Source organism: Hyperolius riggenbachi, chromosome 6 (assembly GCF_040937935.1).
Source record: "Hyperolius riggenbachi isolate aHypRig1 chromosome 6, aHypRig1.pri, whole genome shotgun sequence".
Classification (NCBI taxonomy): domain Eukaryota; kingdom Metazoa; phylum Chordata; class Amphibia; order Anura; family Hyperoliidae; genus Hyperolius; species Hyperolius riggenbachi.
In genome coordinates this window covers 162,053,610-162,073,892 of record NC_090651.1, presented here as the reverse complement: position 1 = coordinate 162,073,892, position 20,283 = coordinate 162,053,610, and the positions used below count along the sequence as shown (strand labels likewise).

The 20,283-nt window shown below is 41.1% G+C and overlaps 1 protein-coding gene across 2 annotated transcripts in view; it reads right to left on the bottom strand.

Moving 5' to 3' along the window:
* HMCN1 (hemicentin 1) overlaps positions 1 to 20,283 on the bottom strand; it is a 482,637-nt gene that overhangs the window by 253,296 nt on the left and 209,058 nt on the right. For both annotated transcript variants that reach the window (XM_068240141.1, XM_068240142.1), the window contains exons 36-40: positions 18,366 to 18,489; positions 12,421 to 12,522; positions 4,602 to 4,778; positions 3,810 to 3,961; positions 2,370 to 2,493 (exon numbers count right to left, since the gene is read on the bottom strand). In XM_068240141.1, coding sequence (XP_068096242.1) covers positions 2,370 to 2,493; positions 3,810 to 3,961; positions 4,602 to 4,778; positions 12,421 to 12,522; positions 18,366 to 18,489 — 679 coding nt within the window. The remainder of the gene's footprint in view (positions 1 to 2,369; positions 2,494 to 3,809; positions 3,962 to 4,601; positions 4,779 to 12,420; positions 12,523 to 18,365; positions 18,490 to 20,283) is intronic.

Genomic DNA, 20,283 nt, shown 5'->3' with positions numbered 1-20,283 from the left:
CTTAGGGCTCTGTGCCCAGAAACTAGAGTCACCTCAGCCTCTGCCTTATGGTAGGCCAGATTAAAAAAACTAAATGGGCTGGATATGGCCCACAGGTTGTAGTATGCCCATGCTCTGATTTAGATGGCAACGTCTGTGATGCAGAGTGATAAGAGACTGTTGAGTCTTTATTCAACAGGAATTGAATCAGTCCCAGCATATACTGTATATCTCTGTGAGAACATTCTAACATATTTTTGTTTTAGAGTATTTCTGTATATGGCAATATAGCATTAATAGCGCGTAGGAGAGGAATAAGCACGGAAGACTTAATCGCAGGATACAGCCGGTATATGGCTGATCCTGCTGTTGCACAAGTCCGGGCCTTGTTAAATACTATTCCCAATCCAGGCCGCCATGGATGGTGGGAATGAAATAATTCGGCTTCCAGCAATTGCTGGAAGCCAAATCATTGTTTTTTAAATGTAACTTCAGCTCCGTCTTCCGACGGCGCCGAAGTTACTCCCTGTGCGCTGCTATAGCCGTAATTTCTATTACGGTCTATGGTGGCACTGGCTGTGCCCAATTCTCCTGCGCTGCATTCACTGTGTTCATTAATAGCTACAAAATAGCATTTCCCATAAATCACAGGTACATGCAACTAAAGTGTCACTTCAGCCAAACCTTGTATTTTTTAAATACATTGTTGAAGATATTTAGGGGAAGGTTAGTACTAATGTCAGCTGTTAAAGCGGAACTGTAGATATAAAATAAACACATTGTTTCACTTACCTGGGGCTTCCCTAAGACCCCAGCAGCCAGTGGCGTAGCTAAGGAGCTGTGGGCCCCGATGCAAGTTTTACAATGGGGCCCCCCATACACTATATATTTTACAATTGATACGGCGCTCCAAAACCTACCAGTGGCAACTACAGTGTCAGAGGTGTAAGAAGGGAATGGGGAACAGTTTGTTAATGATTACCACTATTCAAAGTATCTATAGAAGTGATTATTATGAGCGCAGGACCAATAGAAAGCTAATAATGAAGTTGAGGGAGGGCCCTTCGGGCCCCTCTGGCCCAAGGGCCCTGATGCGGTCGCAACCTCTGCACCCCCTATTGCTACGCCCCTGCCAGCAGCTGTCCTGTTCTGCGCCGCTCCTCAACGAGTCTCCTTTCCCCCGCCGCCGCTCGGTCCCATATCTCAACTTGGAAGTCGAGGCCAGCGCAGCCCTGCCAAGCGTATCCTTTCTTCGCATTCCCCTCTGCAATAGCGGGGAACGCGAAGAAAGGATACGCGTGACCAGAGCCCCGCAGGCGCAGTGGCCCGGCGGCAAAACCGAAAGTAGCTGGCCACGGGAGAATGGAGGCTCGTTGAGGAGCGGCGTGGGACAGGATGGCTGCTGGGGGCTTGGGGAAGCCCCAGGTAAGTAAAACAATGTGTTTATTTTATATCTACAGTTCTGCTTTAAGAGCTCTCTAGTTTTTTAAAGTGGAAATTACTTCCATTGCTTAACCCAATGACATGGGCAATAACAATATCATACTGCTACTTTACAGCACACCCAGTACCATTGCACAAAAACAGAAATGGCCTGTTTGTTTGTTTTTAACTGCTATCTTTTTTGCTATGAAAATAACTCTGATGTGCATAAATGTTTTACCCCTGGATGCTGGCTCCTCACAGGGTGGACAAGATCACATGATGTAGGAGATGTCATGTGAACTGGCTGGCAAGTGAGAGAAAAGTAGAGTGCCCCATCTCATTTTGAAAGAATTGGGCATGATTGTTAATGAGGTATGATGAAGAGTCAACCCCTTAAGTGGGAGGGGCTGGCATTTGCTGTGCCCAAGCTCCTCTATGATTATATACAAAGTTTTTTTCTACTTGTTCTTGAGAAGAGATACAATGCTACACTAACATTATGCCGTTTCACAGATACAGTATGTAGGATGCTGGTAATTTTTAGCTTTTCTAATGTTTAATGCTGCTGTGCTGTATGAATAGTCAGATAAATTAGGTCAAATCTTATCAGTGGAGATAGACATCGATACAATTTTTTTTCCGTTTATTGGAAACTGTTGGATCATTTGTAAGCAGTTTATTTCTGTATTTGGCCCTTTATAAGATGTTTCCCCTCATGTTCTCCTCTGGTATGAGGATTGGACAGTTAGGAAGCTTCTCCTCGGTGGAGACACAGACTCTGGAACTAAGTTTCATATGCTCTAATCCTTTGAGCTGGCATTCCAATTTAAATTAGTGGCGTGCCATGTACATATCTTTACCAAATACATAGACACATTATAACATCTGTTATTAACCGAGCATTACTTGTATTGCTAGTAAGGCATACATACCAACTAATTATCAATGACAGAAATAACACTCACCATACACAGACAGGTAGAAATCCTTTTGCTGTTCCCCAGCAGCATTAAGCGCCACACATGTGTACTTCCCTGAGTTTCCAATCTGGGCATTAGCGAATGTCAGGACTCTTCCACCAGAGAGAATCTGTGGTACCAGGAAAAGCCAGATGTCACCATCACTTGCATCACAAGCTACACACTATACACAAAACTTTGTTCTTTCACATTAGTTCTGTATGTTTCAGATATCAAAGGACAAGTTTACATCAGCTTTCTTTGTTTGCATGTGACACAAGGTTTCTAATGAAAACTGGCAGATTGGGGTGTCAAAGTGTGCTGCCAGCTAGTGGAATAGAGTGGGTACTGAAAATGAGTAACAAAAGGCTGCTACGCTGTGGAGCTAATTTCTCATGTTACAAGGTGGAGTTTATACACAGTCTTTATTTAAAAAAAGAGTACTGCTTTTAATGCTTTTCTTTCCACCATTAAATTATAAAAAGCTTTCTGCATATCATATGGTTCTTTTATAAGGAAATAAGAATTCCTGTTGCAGTTGAGTGTTATGATGCTTCTGTGGCGCTCTCTATCTCCAATACAGAGAGTGCCATGGAATGTGTCTGCAAGGGGGTGGAGTTAAGCGCTGGAAGTACATGGGGCTGGGAGGGTGAGTTGAAAGAGTCATGGTGGCTGGATGGCGTACTGGTTAAGGGCTTTGCCTCTGACACAGGCAACCAGGGTTCGAATCTCGGCTATGCCTGTTCAGTAAGCCAGCACCCATTCAATAGGAGACCTTAGTTAGGCTAGTCTCTCTAACACTGCTACTGTCTATTGAGTGCGTCCTAGTGGCTGCAGCTCTGGTGCTTTGAGTCCGCCAGGAGAAAAGCACGATATAAATGTTATTTGTCTTGTCATTATATCTTTTTTTACCTAACCTAACCTATACTGTAACTAGCTAAGGCTAATAGCTGGCCAGCAGGCAGCAGCTGGCCTGGTCTGTGCACAGCACACACACAGACACATAGCAGCTGCAGCAGCCCTGCAACACACTCTGACATGTACGGACCAACGGGAATCCCAGTGATGTATTTCCTGCTCAGCAATGAAGTACATCACTGGGATCCCGTTGGTCCGTACATGCACGTCACACTGCACACCCATGGTTGACACTTATTGCCCCGCCCATTGACTTACATCACTACATAATCCATGTCGTAGGCACAGGTCATGCGCTAACGCGCTGCAGACTTTGTGTCGGTAATGTGGTGACTTTGATACACCCAGCACACTGCGCCACATCGCATGAAGTGTGCAAGTCTCTTAGCATGGCCCTTGAGATGGGCATGCGGAGAAAAAGCGTAACATGGGGCAACGCATCGCACAAGTGGGAAAGGGGCATAAACCTTTCCCTACGCTATCCACAGTGATAATTTAACAAAGGTAAAAAAGGAAAAAATACAGTACCTCAATGCCATCAGTGATACTGGAAAGCGGACTGCCATCTTTTAACCATGTTATCATGGGTGCCGGGAACCCTGTGGCTTCACATTCCAGTCTGATGGGATTATTGACTATAACAGTTACTGGGTCATTGGAAGCAAAAATGGAAGGTGGAACTGGAAAACAATGTACGCAGTTAAAGAGCTATTCATAGTGCATTTTACTCTGGGAGAAATGTGTTTCTTATAAGTATATATACACATTTAAATTTAGCAATTTTTCATGTAGTGGTGCTTTAATACAAAAGCATTTTAAAAATATAAGATATGTATCGCATTAGATTGTACAGTGCTAATATGCATGTATGTTTATATATATATATATATATATATATACAGTATATATATATATATATATATATATATACACTGTGTGTATGTGTATATATATATATATATATATATATATATATATATATATATATATATATATATATACTTTTGCAGAAGTTTAAAAATACAGAAATATTGTAGTGTAGTAGTCAGTATGTCAGTATACATTCTGTGTACATTCCCTACTCTGTCCTCCACTTCACTCCTTTTTAATATGACAGGTAGCTTTTTGAGTTCATATATCCCAAACCTAAAATAATCAAGAGGGCCATCCAAATTCTGAAGTGAATGTGTATGTTTAAAAACATAGATGCCATTGTATATAATGCATAGACATTAGCTTACTCATTGTCATAGCAAAGTACCATGAGTATAACCAGACCTGCCAAGAAATTAGAAGATGATTGAATAAATTCTAACTTACCATGAACCTGCAGGACATAATGGAGTTCGGCTGTTCCCGCTATACTGCTTGCAACACTTTTATAAACACCAGCATCATATATCTGTGCATTTGGTATGTGTAGAATTTGACCATTTTCTGACAAGAGAGTGTTGCCCCCAGCGATTATAGGGTGGCTATCCTTTGACCATGTCACAACTATAACAAAAAATAATGTAGAAAAATACATTTAAATGTCCCATAAATGTACTTCTGGTACCACTTCAAATTCTGTTGCCCTTATTGTTGTCAGTGTCATAATTGTTAATGAATACAATTAATAGAAATGCTTTTGAGCATCGTGGGCAGAGCGCAATGTAAAAGCAAAACAAATTTAAACCATAGAAAAGGCATTCTGTAATACCTATAAAAATCATTGTGAAGAATCACATATATTTTACACTGAAAATTCTTAAATTCACCAGGTTTTGAATGCTAGACTTTCTAATCAAAATAAACATACCTCTCAACATTTTGAGATAAAAAAGAGGGACACTTAGGCTACACCCCTGCCACACCCCTAACAACACCCCCAACACACCCATGATCACGCAAACCATAAAGATTTCATAGGAAAAATATGTTGTTTTATAATTCAAACCACACTGGTTCTTTCTATCCTGGTTCATTTTCCTTCATATTAACATTTGATGAAACCGGTGATCTAACAAAGGGGTAATCAACATAATCACCATGTTATAAATATGGTGAAGGGGAGATTTTTGGCAGTTTTTTTAAAATAGTGACCCAGATGAAAAATGGCAATATTTTAAGCTGCAGACTGACAGTTTTCTACACATGGAGATACATAGACAAGTTACTTGTTATAATTAGTTTTTCATCTCGGATCCGCTTTAAGCTGCCATTATTGCTACAATTGCTACAGAAAGAATTTCATTTTTGTGGCAATCATTTCCCTGCAATAAATATATTAGTGTAATATCTCACTTTAACCCAGCAATGTCCTCTCCGTCCATCATCCCCATTAGTTCCAGCTGGCCACACACTGCCTGCTCTTCAGGTCTCGTCCTGTAATCTCACTTACACCCATCGATGTCTCCTCCGTGCATCCTCATCAGTTCCAGCTGGCCGCACACTGCTTTCTCTCTGCATGTCCCGTCTGTGTAATCACATGACATGCAGAGGACAGGAAGTAGTGTGAAGCCGGCTGGAACTGACGAGGATGGACAGAGGGGATATCGCTGCGTGCAGGTGAAATACACTGAAGCTGCACCTCCGATCAGCAACAGGAGAGGAGACCCAGAAGGGGGAACCATGAAGAGGGAAAAATGAATTTGGCCACCCTCTGCCACATTCCTGACTAAAGGGCAGCACTGGCTGATGCAGACAGCCCGGGACAGCAAAGGGTTGGGCGGGGGGGGGGTTAAGCGGGAGGCGGGACCACGCCCCCAACCCGTGACTGTCCCTCCGAAATCGGGACAGTTGTGAGGTCTGAAATAAATAATATTATTTCTGCTGTTCCAAGTTTAGTATGAAGTATGAGCACAATATTTACTAATGCATCTCAATAAATAAGAATATCATTCAAAAGTTAATTTCAGTAACTCAACTCAGTCACCTCGTGCAAGACGCAAACTCACAGGGGACTGTAAAACACAATCAGTTTGATTTCTTTTGCAGTAAAATGTTGCACAACATTTATTAGTATTCATAATAAAATAAGTTAAGTTTAAATCACTGACATTGTAGGACCCCTGCACACAGAACCCAAATGCATGTATACGTTTTCAATAAAATCTGCATTATATAACTGCTCTCTGCACAGTCAGTGAATTCAGCCATATACGTTGTATGGCCCAGTGCACACCGAGCGGATCCGCCGGCCGCATCCGCCTGTTAATCCGCGTGGCTAATGTATTTGAATGGGATGGTGCACAGCGGCGGTTTGAGGCTTTTAGCAAACCACAAACGTGCCTCCTGCTGCACATTTGCGGTTTGCTAAAAACCTCAAACCGCCGGTGTGCACCATCCTATTCAAATACATTAGCCACGCAGATTAACAGGCGGATGTGGCCGGTGGATCGCATCCAAATCGGCTCGGTGTGCACTGCGCCAAATATCTGCACTCCGCACCCAAAACCGCTAGCGTTTTGTGGATCTGCTAGCGGTTTTGGTGTGCACTGGGCCTATCATAACATAGAGTATTGCCGCTCTCCAACCCTAGAGTTGGAATGTACTCTACGTTGTGATTTTGCTGACCTGGCAAGAAATTCTAAATGAGCAAGTATTTTCTTTTCCCAATGCTTCCATGTCAGCACAACGGGTATTAGCCCTGCCCAATTACCCCACAGGACACATGTGAATAAAAGTCTTATTAACCCTCCCATATCCATCTTTTTTCCTGTCCCTCAATCTCACCGGATGCCGCAGGAGATTTCTGCAGGCATTTTTATTTTTCCCCCTTATCGGCTGCATCAGGTATCCCCCCCCCCCCCCCGCACAGGTTGCCTCCCCTGCTTGCGTTGCCGCCAATGGGCCTTAAATCAGGCTTGTGTTTGGAGACCCCGTTCTGCTGGTCTTCATGGTCTATAGGTACTTTGGGCAATATGGCACTAATGGTGCTTACAATGCAGTATTCTTTTTAAGTACCTTAGTCCTTCTTGTAACACTCTAAACAAGTGTTTGGGTGGACATCCTTCCTCCCTTTTTTCTCTGACTCCTGGTAAGCTGGCTAGCACGTGCTTCACTGCGGATGCTGGCTGCGTCCCACGGACTGGAACCGGAAGTGACATCACGGATGCTCCAATCTGGCTCCAGTAATTGGTAGTGGGGCAGGATGCTGGAGTGGGCCTTCCCGGCTGCTCCAGCTGTGATTTTAAGGACGAGTGGAGCTGGCGTGCACTAGCCTTTCAGCCTGGAGCTGTGGTGGAGGACCCTGTGGGTTGTGCGTGGCAGCCAAATATAATACAGCTTCTTGGTAGGTGTCAGCTCCTTCTCACTCTTCTCTCAGCCTCTTCTCCCATAAGATGTGTAAAAGATGTATACTGTCCTTCCTTTTCTGTCTTCCAGCTTGCAGAATCATTTTAAGCTGTGCTTATGGATGTCCCAGTGCCCCTCACAGATCAGCGCTCTTTCTCTTAATAAGGAGGTGTTATGGTAGGTAGGTTCATTTAAATAGTCCTTCTGGAGTACTGACATATATGTCCATGCTCTTTTTCAGCCTTGGAGGGAATAGACAGTGGAGATACTCTTGTTCTCCTTCAAGAGATTACTTCAAAAGACGATCCTGAAGCAGATCGTGATGTAGTCACTCTCGCAGAAGATCAAGATCCAAGTCTCCTCCTTACCATCGCAGGGAGAAACCCTGTTGGGCTTGGGGATAACAAGTAGTTCCGAGGAAATTGGTTTGAGCTACCTGCTTTCAGGAACTTAGAAAGGAGCCAGCATCAGAGCCCATTGATATTACAGAGGCCATTCAGAAAGCTACACAAGACTTAATGAAGAGTTATATAGCTAGTCTCCCGGTGCAGTCCTTAGCACCACATGATCAACCATCTACTTCAGCTCTCAGACCAATCGACAGTGAGGTCGATGTTGGACTTGACTTTGCCTTGGTAGAGCCTTTCATTAAGGCCGTCCGTGAAGCTCTGGATTGGGAGGACTCAGAGGACGAATCTGAGGAAAAGAAAAATCCAAATAAGAGTAAATATAAACATCTTGATAAGTCCAGATTGTCCTTTCCAGTAATGGATGAGATTAAAGCCATCATACAAGACAAGTGGCAGAGAATGGAGAAAAAGGCACCGTTAGCAAACAGACTTTCAAAGTTATATCTGCTTCCAGAAGATCAGTCAAAGATGTTGGATGTCGCACCTGTAGTGGATGCTTCAGTTGCTAGGCTTGCAAAACATGTTACTTTACCAATCAAAGACTCTTTCATTGATGCTCTAGACTGAAAACAGGATCTGGCTCTTAAGAAGATTTATACCACTTGTGGTGGAGCCTGTAAGCCGGCCATAGCCCTCACTGCTGTTGGTTAGGCTATTCAAGCTTAAAATGGGAAGCTAGAACAGGCGATTATGGAAGACATGGACAAAGAGTCTCTAATTCAGAAATTGGAAGACCTTAAGGTTTCGGGCAAATTTGGTGGTTAAGCGGCCATTGATATGGTGAGATGTACAGCCAGATCAATGCTATATTCGGTCACAGCAAAAAGGGCCTTGTGGCTCCAGTCCTAGTTGGCGGACCCGACTTCCCACCAGTCATGGTGTAAAATCCCGTTTGATGGGAAGGCCCTCTTCGGGTGAAAAACTAGATTCCGCTATTTCCAGAGTGACTGGAGGGAAGTCGAGTCTGTTACCTCAGGATAAATGCCCGGTATCTTGAACCTACAATTTCAAGGTTCAAGATACCGGAGCACAAGATCTTATAGACCTGGAAGAGGTAATAGGAGTAGTTGGCAAACCACACATGCTTCAATTAGTAAACTAACTAAACAGAAGAAGACTAATTAGCCCAGTCAGGGAGCCAAGAAGTGCTTTTGACAGTTCGCCTGTCCAGAGTAGCCCAGTCCGTTCCAGATTAAAGCTTTTCAGTCACAATTGGAGAAAGCAAATTAAGTCAACATGGATACTGCAAACAGTAGTGACGGGTCACTTTTGGACATTCAAAAAAACCTCCCCCGGAGGATCACTTCAGAATAACGAGGATATCCTCCTCTCCAGAGAAAATAGACATTTTAGAGAAATATTTGCAAGACCTTGTGAAGAAACAAGCAATTGTCCCTCTTCCCGCTTCAGAGAGACATCAGGGGTTCTACTCAAAGCTTTTTTTCATGCAGAAAAAATCAGGCGACCTACGTCCAGTGTTGGACCTAAAGGAATTAAACTCGTATATTCATCTAGAACAATTCAAGATAAAGTCTTTGAACACAATCATCATGGCGGTGGGAAGTCTACACTTCCAGTTCGTGTGTTTGCCCTTTGGCTTTTGCACAGCACCCAGGACTTTCTCAAAACTCCTACTAAAGGCGATAGCGATTGTCAGACTTCGAAACATCCAGGTTTTCCATTATTTAGATGACATCTTGCTTCTAGCAGATTCGGTAAATTACTGTTCGACTCACAGAGATATCCTAACAGAAACTCTCCTACAATTCGGTTGGCTAATAAATTATGCCAAAAGTCATCTAAATCCAACACAGGATCTAGTTTACCTGGGGGCTAGGTTTCAGACTTGGAGAAATACAGTTGGTTTACCCGAGGAGAATATTCCTGTAATAATTCAAAGAATTCTTCAATTACTCAAGTGAGAATATGTCTCAGAGTGCTGGGTACAATGTCTTCAACAATACCGTTAGTCTCATGAGCCCATTGGCATCTAAGGAGCTTACAGAGCGGCTTTCTAGCTCAATGGAATGGAGTTAGTCTGCATCAGTCAATCCTGATCATGTCACACATGAAGAAGGATCTGCATTGGTGGCTGAAAGAAAAAAATCTAAGAAATAGTCTTCCTTTAAGAGCAGAGAAGCCTATTGTGATCAGCACAGACACCAGTACAAGAGGTTGGGGTGTAGTCTGCGGTTCACAGATAATACAGGGATCATGGCATGCAATCATGAAACATTGGCCCGCCAACAAGTTGGAGTTAAGGATGGCGCTGTGTGCTCTCTGACACTTTCAGAGCCTAATAGTAGGCAAAAATGTACTACTGGAGATGAACAACAAAACGGCCATGGCCTACAAACGGAATCAGGATGGCTCTCACAGTCAGTCTCTCATGGAAGAAACAATGCTAATCTTAAATCTAGCGATAAGAGAATTGAAGTCACTAATGGCAGTATATATTCCAGGACCTTTGAACATAATCCCGGATTACTTAAACAGAACAACCATCTCGACAACGAATGGAGTTGGAGGATTCGGTCCAGAGGTGGACCTGATGGCAACCAGGACCAACAGGAAATGCCAGAGGAATTTCAGTCAGTACCCAGAGAAGGAAGCGGAGGCATTCAATGCATTAATTGCACCATGGACTTTTCAAATTGCTTATGTCTTCCCGCCAGTTCCCCTCATCATGAGATTGCTTCGATGACTAGCATCAGAACCGGTAATTCTAATAGTGGTCTTACCTTGGTGGCCAAGGAGCCTTTGGTTCCCTATGATATCTCGAATGGCGATGATGCAACCATTTCCAATTCCTGTCAGCAAAACCCTCCTATCTCAAGGTCCAGTGCTGCACCTGAACACCTCTCGTCAAAACCTAATGGCATGGAAATTGAGAGGCAGAAGATAGAGGATCTCGGTTGTTCAGAGGCAGTAATTACTACTCTTCTTAAAGCCAGGAAAGCCATGACTAATTCAACTTATTACAGAATCTGGAATGTCTACATAGACATTGCTTCGAAACAGGGTTTCGATCCTATACATCCAGCGATCCAACAGATTTTGACTTTTCTTCAGACAGGATTGGATAAGGGACTGGCCTTTTATTCAATAAAAGTGCAAATATCAGCAATCTCAGCCCTTACTGATCATCGGTGGGCCTTGGAACCTTTGGTGAAACAATTTGTAGCTGGAGTAATGAGAGTCAGGCCACCTTCTAGATCTATCTTTCCAAAGTGGGATTTGCCTCTGGTTCTAGACTACTTATCAAAATATCCATTTCAACCTTTGGAAAGTTGTTCTCTTTGGTTCAAGACACTTAAATCTGTCTTCCTCGTAGCAATCACATCAGCGAGGAGATCTTCAGAACTTCAGGCTCTCAGTCACCTTGAGCCTTACTTGACCTTCTACCCAGACAGGGTACAAATCCATCCGGTCCAGGGGTTTCTACCAAAAGTGCCCTCTACTCTACATATTAAACAGGAGTGGTACTTACCCACCTTTAACCAGGAGAGCTCTGCGATTTCAAGTTCTCTTGATGTAGCAAGATCATTAAAGTCCTATTTACAAGCAACTCAGGATATCAGGAAAACTGATAGACTGTTTGTCGTTCCTTCAGGATATCAGAAGGGTGAAGCTGCTTCAACTAGAACCATAGCATCCTGCTTGGTCCGTACTATACAGGGTGCTTACAGGGCATTGGGCAAAGAGCCACCGGGTGATGTAAGGGCACATTCAACCAGAGGTTTGGCCACATCCTGGGCAGCTCAGGCAAAAATATCTGCTACGAAAATATGTCAAGCAGCTAACTGGAGTACTATCAACACCTTTATAAGACATTACCAAGTAGACCCTTCTAGTGCAACTACAGTAGAGTTTGGAAGAGCAGTCTTATCCGCCTGTTCCTCTTCTGCTTCTGTTGTTTAATTGCAGATTTTTTTGTGTTAATAAATTGAATCTGTTTTACCTGCTCCAGTTGCCCTCCTGTATTATTATTGTCTAGTTACATCCCGTTGTGCTGACATGGAGGCATTGGGAAAACGGAAAATTGTATACTCACCTAATGGTAATCTTCCTTTCCTGCTGCATCCATGTCAGCACAAGGGACCCACCTAATGTCCGGTGAGGTACTAGTTACAAGACGGATATGGGAGGGTTAATTAGACTTTTATACACGTGTCCTGTGAGGTAATAACTAATACTCATTGTGCTGACATGGATGCATCGGGAAAGGAAAATTACCATTAGGTGAGTATACCATTTTCCGTTTTATAGTGTTTAAATATCTGGTAAGTTGTCTTTGTACCATTAGCAAATAAATATAGGGTTGAGATGATTTTCAAATACTTACATTTCACACAGCAACACAATACTAAAAAGAAAATACAACTTGTGCTATATGTTTATGCCTTTTTTAAAAAAAGAACAATATGCATGTAATCTCATATTATACATACCAGGGTCAGGTTTTCCTGATGTTCTACACTCTAGTCTCACAGGCTGATTGCCAAACACTGTTTCATAGAGAATTTCTCCCTCATTCTCTATCTTGGGTGGTTCTGTAAGTGTAAACATCAAAATAGTTAGATCAAGAATGAAGTTTAAAATAATAAAAAAATGTGATTTGTCTCCAGGATACTACAGGTTTACTTTAACAATATTGTTGTAAAATCTCCAGTCTATATGTTTAAATGTATCATAGGTGGTGACATCTTTACTATTTGTAGGTGCATCGGATCGAAATGTTTGTTTACTGTCTTCTACACATCACTGGGAGGTACATACCAATACACAGCTAAGTATTAGGAAGTGTTTCTTGAAATCAAGATTACTACAATATGCAATAACAATACACAATAACATTTGTAAAGTGATTTTCTCCTATGAGACTCAAAGCGCACAGATACAGTATGTCTCAGATCAATACATTGTGGCAGGCTAAACTGTGTTACAGAGGAAATAGGTGTTTGTAAATGCTACACTAAACAGGTGGCTTTTCAGTTTGAACTTAAATGCTGGGATGGAGATGTCCTGATTGCCCACATAGTCTGTGTCAGGGAGTTCCAAAGTATAGGGTCTGCATGGCAGAAGGCTCTGTTTCCAAAGATTTTGAGGTAGACTCTGTGGGTGACCAAGTTATAAGATCTTTTTGATCAAAGATTTTGGGAGGTGTGATGCAGTTGGTTGCAACAAATCCTTCAGGTATTCAAAGACCAGACTGTGCAAGGATTTGAATGTTAATCAGCCAATCCTAAATTGAATTCTCCATTTTATCAGTTGCCAGTGGATTGAGGAAAGATGTTTCGTGGCAATAGCGGAGTGGAATTGTTAACAGCCTTGCAGCGGCATTCTGTACTAATCGCAGGCGGTACAGATCTTTGTTTAGAAGGCCTGTATAGAGAACATTGCAGGAATCCAACCAAGATATGATGAAGGCATGAACTGGGGTTGGAAGATCTGCTGGACATATGAGATGCTTAATTTTTGCAATGTTCCTTAGGTGAAAGAAGCAATGTTTCACAACAGCTAACGTTTTAATTCTGAAGTTTAATTCCCCAACTTTCAGTACACCCAGGCTGCTCACAAAGTCTGAGCTGTTCAGGTCTGAACTCCCTATCCTTAGTGGTGCTGGATGAGACTGGAGTTGCTTTGCTGTTGAGCGCTCACCTCAGATACCAAGAACCTGAGTTTTGTCAGCATTTAGTTTTAGCCAGTTTTCATTCATCTACTCCTGAAGCTCAGCTAAGCACATGTTTAATTGTGGAGTAGGGTCTGTGATGCCAAGTTTGAATGATAAATATAGTTGGGTGTCATCAGCATAGCAGTGCTATGCCATGTTATGGATAATTTTTCCACAAGGCAGCATGTACAGTATATGGTGTACAGAAAAGGGCATAGTATCATGCTTTGGGGTACACCATATTTTAGTGGTACAAGGTGGGAGAGGAAAGGCCCCAAGGATACCCTTTGTGTTCTGCTAGCTAAAAAGGAGTATAACTACTGGAGAACTAACTAAGCCATCTATGTCACAGTACTCTTGTAGCCTGTTGAGCAAGATATCACGATCAACTGTGTCAAAAGCTGCAGAGAGTGGCAAAATCAGGATGGAACACTCATATCTGTCTCTTGCCATGAGCAGATCATTGCAGATCTGGGTGAGAGCTGTTTCACACCTGCAATGTTTTTTTAAGCCAGATTGAAGAGGGTAAAGGATTTAGTTTCTCAAGAAATGGGCTTCAAGTTGGAGATAGGCAGCATGAGAGACAGCCTTTTCAATCACTTTCAGCAGAAAGGGGAGGTTGTATAGAGGTCTGTAGCTGTTTAGACATCTGGGTCTAAGCGCTGGTGCACACCAGAAGAGCTTTTCTGAGCGCTTTGGGATTTTAAAAGCTCCCGCTAATGTCATCCTATGTGTATGTGCACACTGGAGCGATGTGATTCTGTAAAACTCTCCCATAGCATTGCATTAGCAAGAGCTTTTTAAAATCTCTAGTGTTTAAAAAGCTCTTGTGGTGTGCACCAGGTCTAAGGATGGTTTCTTAAAGAGACACTGAAGCGAAAAAAAAAATATGATATAATGATTTGTATGTGTAGTACAGCTAAGAAATAAAATGTTGGGAGCAGAGACATAAGTCTAATATGTTTTCCAGTACAGGAAGAGTTAAGACACTCTAGTTGTTATCTATGCAAAACAAGCCATTCAGCTCCACAACTTTCAAAGTTGCAGAGAGCTCTGTTATCTGAAGTTTATGATCCCAGCTGTCAGGCTTTTTCTTCTGCAGAGAACAGTTCAGGACAGGTCAAAAGTTCACAGCCTGCTCTCTAAAAATCATTTAGAATGCTGAGCAGTGAGGCAACTACAAATATTAGAGAATGATGCAATGTTATAAAAAAACACTATATAACTGAAAATAAAAATATGAGAATATTTTCTTTGCTTCCATTATTCTAGTAATTATCTGTACTACACAACCAATTCATTATATTGTAAAATGTTTTTCGCTTCAGTGTCTCTTTAAGTAGTGGTCTGATGATCACATTTTTCAGACAGGTGGGAAACCTTACAGTACCTGCTTATAGGGAACAGTTAACTATTTTGTGAAATGCTGGTCTAAATAGCACAGTGCATTTCAACATGGACTTAGTTGGACCAGGGTATAGGTCGCAGGTAGTCTGACGAAAGTTTAAGTGATAACCTTGACATCATACCATGGTGGTTGGCTATATTTGCATCCATTATATGGAAGTAAAAGTTGGTATCCTGACTAATTGACTACATTCTACTATATATCACTACAGTGCCTCATTAAGAGTATGGGTAAATCAACATGTTTCAAACAGGCAAACAGTCCATAAATGTCAATCTCCAGTCATAATAAGGTGAATGGAATTCAGTCAAGTAATACATATCCATAAAGGTTCATTCAAACTAGGAATGGGAAATTCCTTTTGAATTTTTTTAATATTGCCTGATCCAAGCTGCAGCAAAATTTGCACCTCATCAATAATCTCATCTCATTCAATGAATGATTCTGTCTCACAAAACCCCTACACAGTTTATATATGACCAACGGGGAAGCTAATAATGTACTCGTGTATGTGATTTTTGTATATGATTTTAATTGATAAGTTGCATGGTATATGCATGACCTGCAGACAAAAATGTACTTTGAGATACACAATAAAAATGTATGAAGCTATATTCACAATTGGAGTTGCGTTCCCTGTAAAGACAGGAACGGAATAGAAAAGTCGCACCACACGTTATACAACCGTTGCGTTACATACAGTGACGCATACAGATAATAAAAAGCATGCTTCTCTGTCAATACTTGCTATGCGATAATGCAGTGCTTGAATGTCGCACATTGATGCCCCACTGTGAACATAGCCTGAGTGTAATTTAGACAAATAGCTTGCCGACAAATAGTACAATTTTCCATGCACAGCTTTTTAGCCCTGATGCTATGCATTCCTTGTTTTAACTTCAATTACCCCGTCAGGTCCATAAAAAAATAAATGGGAAATCTGTCTGGTTACTTGCAAAGAGTACAGGTGCATTTTATAGTGTGAAAGAGGAACTGTAGTAAAATAATGTAATTAATACAATTTCTTTTCATTTTCTTTTTTTTTTTGCAACATTCATTTAAAACTTACTAGGCCTAATGCCCGTTTAACAACGGGCGCTAGCCTTTCCGCTTAAGCGGCACATGCGCACACAGCCGCGCTCCCCGCCACGCACACATGGCAGCACTCCCCACCGGCCGCATGCTCCCTCTGTCCCCGTCCTCCTCCTGTCGGCTACACATGCGCAGTAACCGAAAACCACTGACACACAGCTAGGAGGAGGATGACGCAGGGACAGTTAGGGATTATTGTATAGGATTTAGTCAGTGTTTGCACATTGTAAAATCGTTCCCCTCCCTGATTTACATTCTAAAATTTATCACAGGTAGCAACATCTGTAGTCCTGTAATATGCAGCTCTGTGCGATGTCTGTTTACTGAGAATCCCAAAGCCAGTGCACATAATGCCTGGTCTCCCAGAATGCTCAGGGAGGAGAATTGCATAGCTAAACAGCCTAGGCTAAGGGCGGGACTACATACCAATATACGACCCCAAATTTATATATACCATATATATATATACATATAGAACCGCTGGTGTATAGCAAGCCTATAGTTCCTTTTATCCCCCTATACATTCCTAGTAGTTTGGGTCACCCTGAGCTGCTTGGTTACTCTGTTGTACTGGTCCAAGCCCAAGCCTTATCAATCCTTGCCATGTACAGATGAGGACCAAAAGTCCGAAACAGGCTGTCTACAAGTGGGTTTGATATGGCTGTGTAAAACTTAAAGCTATAGGCTTGCTATACACCAGTGGTTCTGGATGCTTGCTTGGCTTAACAAGGGCGAAAAGGGATAATTTGCATATTTAGTAGTAGTGCATTGTGGGTAACCACAAATGTTCACTTATAACTGAATTATTGCAAATTTTCTTCTGTTTTAAGAAGACAATTACACCAAGCTTTTTAAATATATATATATATATATATATATATATATATATATATATATATATATATATACAGTATATATTAGTGTCTCTAATGCTAAAACCTGGATATTACCATAAAAGTGGGTATCCTGAATTATTAACTGCATTCTACTATATGTCACTACAGTTCATCTTTAACCACTTTACCCCCGCCCGTACGAATTTCTCCGTCCCTTTTTCCATCCTTTAACCCCCAGGGACGGAGAAATCCGTACTTTCCGCGTACCCGACGCTGTCTACGCTCCCGCTCGTAAACACGCTGCCCGCCGCTAGTAAACACGCCGCCGCCCGCTCGCCCGGAGATCAATGAACGGGAAAATCCATTCCCGTTCGTTGATCTAAGCCCCACAATGATCCGCTGCTCTCCTATGGGCAGCGCGATCATTGTGAGAAAAAACTCATGTGTCCAGCCTCCTTATACTTCCTCCAAGCTTCCGGAAGGACGCTTGGAGGTCGCATTAAAACAAAAAGTTACTGTGGCCATCTTGTGGCCAAATAGTAAACTACACCCTACACATTTTTCACATACAAATAAATGATTTTTACACAAAAAATTAACTCATTACCTCCCACACTCCCCATTTTTTTTTTTTTTGTAATTAAAAAAAAATTCAAAAATTTACAATTAAAAAAAATACATAAATAGTTACCTTAGGGACTGAACTTTTTAAATATTTATGTCAAGAGGGTATAACACTGTTACTTTATAAACTATGGGCTTGTAATTAGGGATGGACGCAAAACTGAAAAAAATGCACCTTTATTTCCAAATAAAATATTGGCGCCAAACATTGTGATAGGGACATAATTTAAATGGTTTTATAACCGGGACAAAAGGGCAAATACATTTCATGGGTTTTAATTATAGTAGCATGCATTATTTAAAAACTATAATGGCCGAAAACTGAAAAATAATTATTTTTTTCCCCACATTTTTCCTATTTTCCCATTAAAACACATTTAGAAAAAAATAATTCTTGGCATAATGTCCCACCTAAAGAAAGCCGAATTGGTGGCGGAAAAAACAAGATATAGTTCATTTCATTGCGATAAGTAATGATAAAGTTATAGACGAATGAATGGAAGGAGCGCTGAAAGGTGAAAATTGCTCTAGTGCTCAGGGGGTAAAACCCCTCAGTGGTGAAGTGGTTAAATCTCTCCTGAATTCTATCTGGTATTTTGAGAAGGTGATGTTTGATTATTGTTGGAGGAGTTTATTTATAATATATGGCTACTACTTAGCTTGTCCTTTTTCTCTTTTTTTTTCTGTAGCAGCAGAGCTGTGTTTACATGCTCTTCACAGTCATGGACAAAACATTTGTCGCAGAGATCATAATTCATTTACCATAAATATTTAATTCAGTGCTTTGCTCAGCCTCTCCAGCTGCATTGGTAGCCACACATGTATATATTCCAGCATCTTCTCGCAATGTGGTTTCGAAATGCAAAACGTGGCCAAAGGATTCTACCTATAAACACAAAAAGTTACGTATTTTTTTATTAATCATTTCCAATCTTCATGCTTTCTTCTTTGCCCGATTAGAAATAGTAAACAAGGAATTATGTTATTTACACTTTATGCTGACATTACTACATTGAATATTAAAGAGCATTATGTATAGAATGAAAACAATTTAGTGCAAAAAAGCTAAACACAACTCCAAGCTTGAGAGACCTGGTGGGAGGAGGAAACAAGAAAATATAAGATACTTTAACCACTTTAGCCTATCTGGACGAGTATACTCGTCCAGATAGGCACAGCTCAAGTGTAACTGGACATGTATCTGCATCCAGTGTTTAAGTGGGGGGTATACCCACATGTGTGTGTGACCTCCACTTAAACTTGGCAGTATTTCAGTGTCAGCGGTTGGGGATGGGAAGCAAGGCTTCCCTGAACAATCACAATGCCTGTAATGAATGGACATGACCCTGATCAGGGGCCATGTCCATTCATAATAAAGTACGTGAATGAAAGTAAAACAAAAATGAAACATTTCCATGTAAACCAGGGAGTGTTTCTAACACCATCTAGTGGTGAAAAGTTAAATTACACACTACAAAGTTTTATTTAAAAAATTAATATAAACTATCTCTTTCAAAGCCACCTCTCCCCCCACCTCAGTTACCAAGCAAACAGGTGTTAATTATTTTTTTTAATCCATAAATAGTCTGCCTTAGGGACTTAGCCTTTTTTAAATGTATGTCATTAGGTTATTTTACTGTTATTTTAGTACATGAGAGCTTACAATTGATGGGTAACAAAAAAAGCAGAAAAAATACACCTTTATTTCCAAATAATATATTGGCACCATACATTCTACTAGGGACATAATTTAAATGTTGTGGTAGCCAGGACTAATGGGCAAATAACATGGGTGGGTTTTATTTATAGTAGCATTGCTTATTTTAAAACTATAGGTGATGGAATTAGAGGACTAGTGTACCTTTTATTTTGTATTTGTCTATAAAATGCATAGAAAATAAAGTATTTACTGAAAACAAGTTTTGCCTACAAAAAACTCAATGTGTGGTGAAAAATCAAAACAAGATATAGATCATCTAAGTGCGATGAAAAGCTATTAGTGAATGAGTGGGAGGAGCGCTGCAGGGGAAAATTGCTTCCGTCCTTGAGGTGAAAACACCTTTTGGCTGAACCAGTTAAAATGAATACAATTCAATAATAATAGATAGAGGTTATCCTACCTCTCCTGAAGAACGAGCCAGTCATAGATTGACTAAATTATTGTGTGACTGATCCTTTTCGTTTAGTCAATCTACGACTGACTAGTTCTTCAGGAGAAGCAGGAAACCTCTTCCTCTCCTTTTTATTGATTTTTATTCATTTTAAGTATTTTATATTTTGGGTGCCACCTTCTACCAGCAGTTATGAATCAGAAACCACATTCTAATCTAGTCTAAAAAAAAGTACTGCAAAAATGCTTATTTCTATGCAAAAATTACTTTGACAATAATACGAGCTCATACCTACTTACGGCATTATGATCTGGAAATTTGTGGTTCTGCTGTAAGTTACAGTAGACCTGACTGGGGATGCAATGACTGCTAAAAAAAATACACTTTAAAGAAGTATACTTAAAGTGGGATTGTACTCCCAAAATGAACATTTACTGCAGAGAGCAGTACAGGCTTGCTTATATCTGGCTAATTGGTAAATGTAAGTCATTTCAACAGAAAAGGAGGGGAGCAGAGTGAAGACACAGGCACAGCCAGCAATTATTACATTTGCCAGTAACCAGAGATAA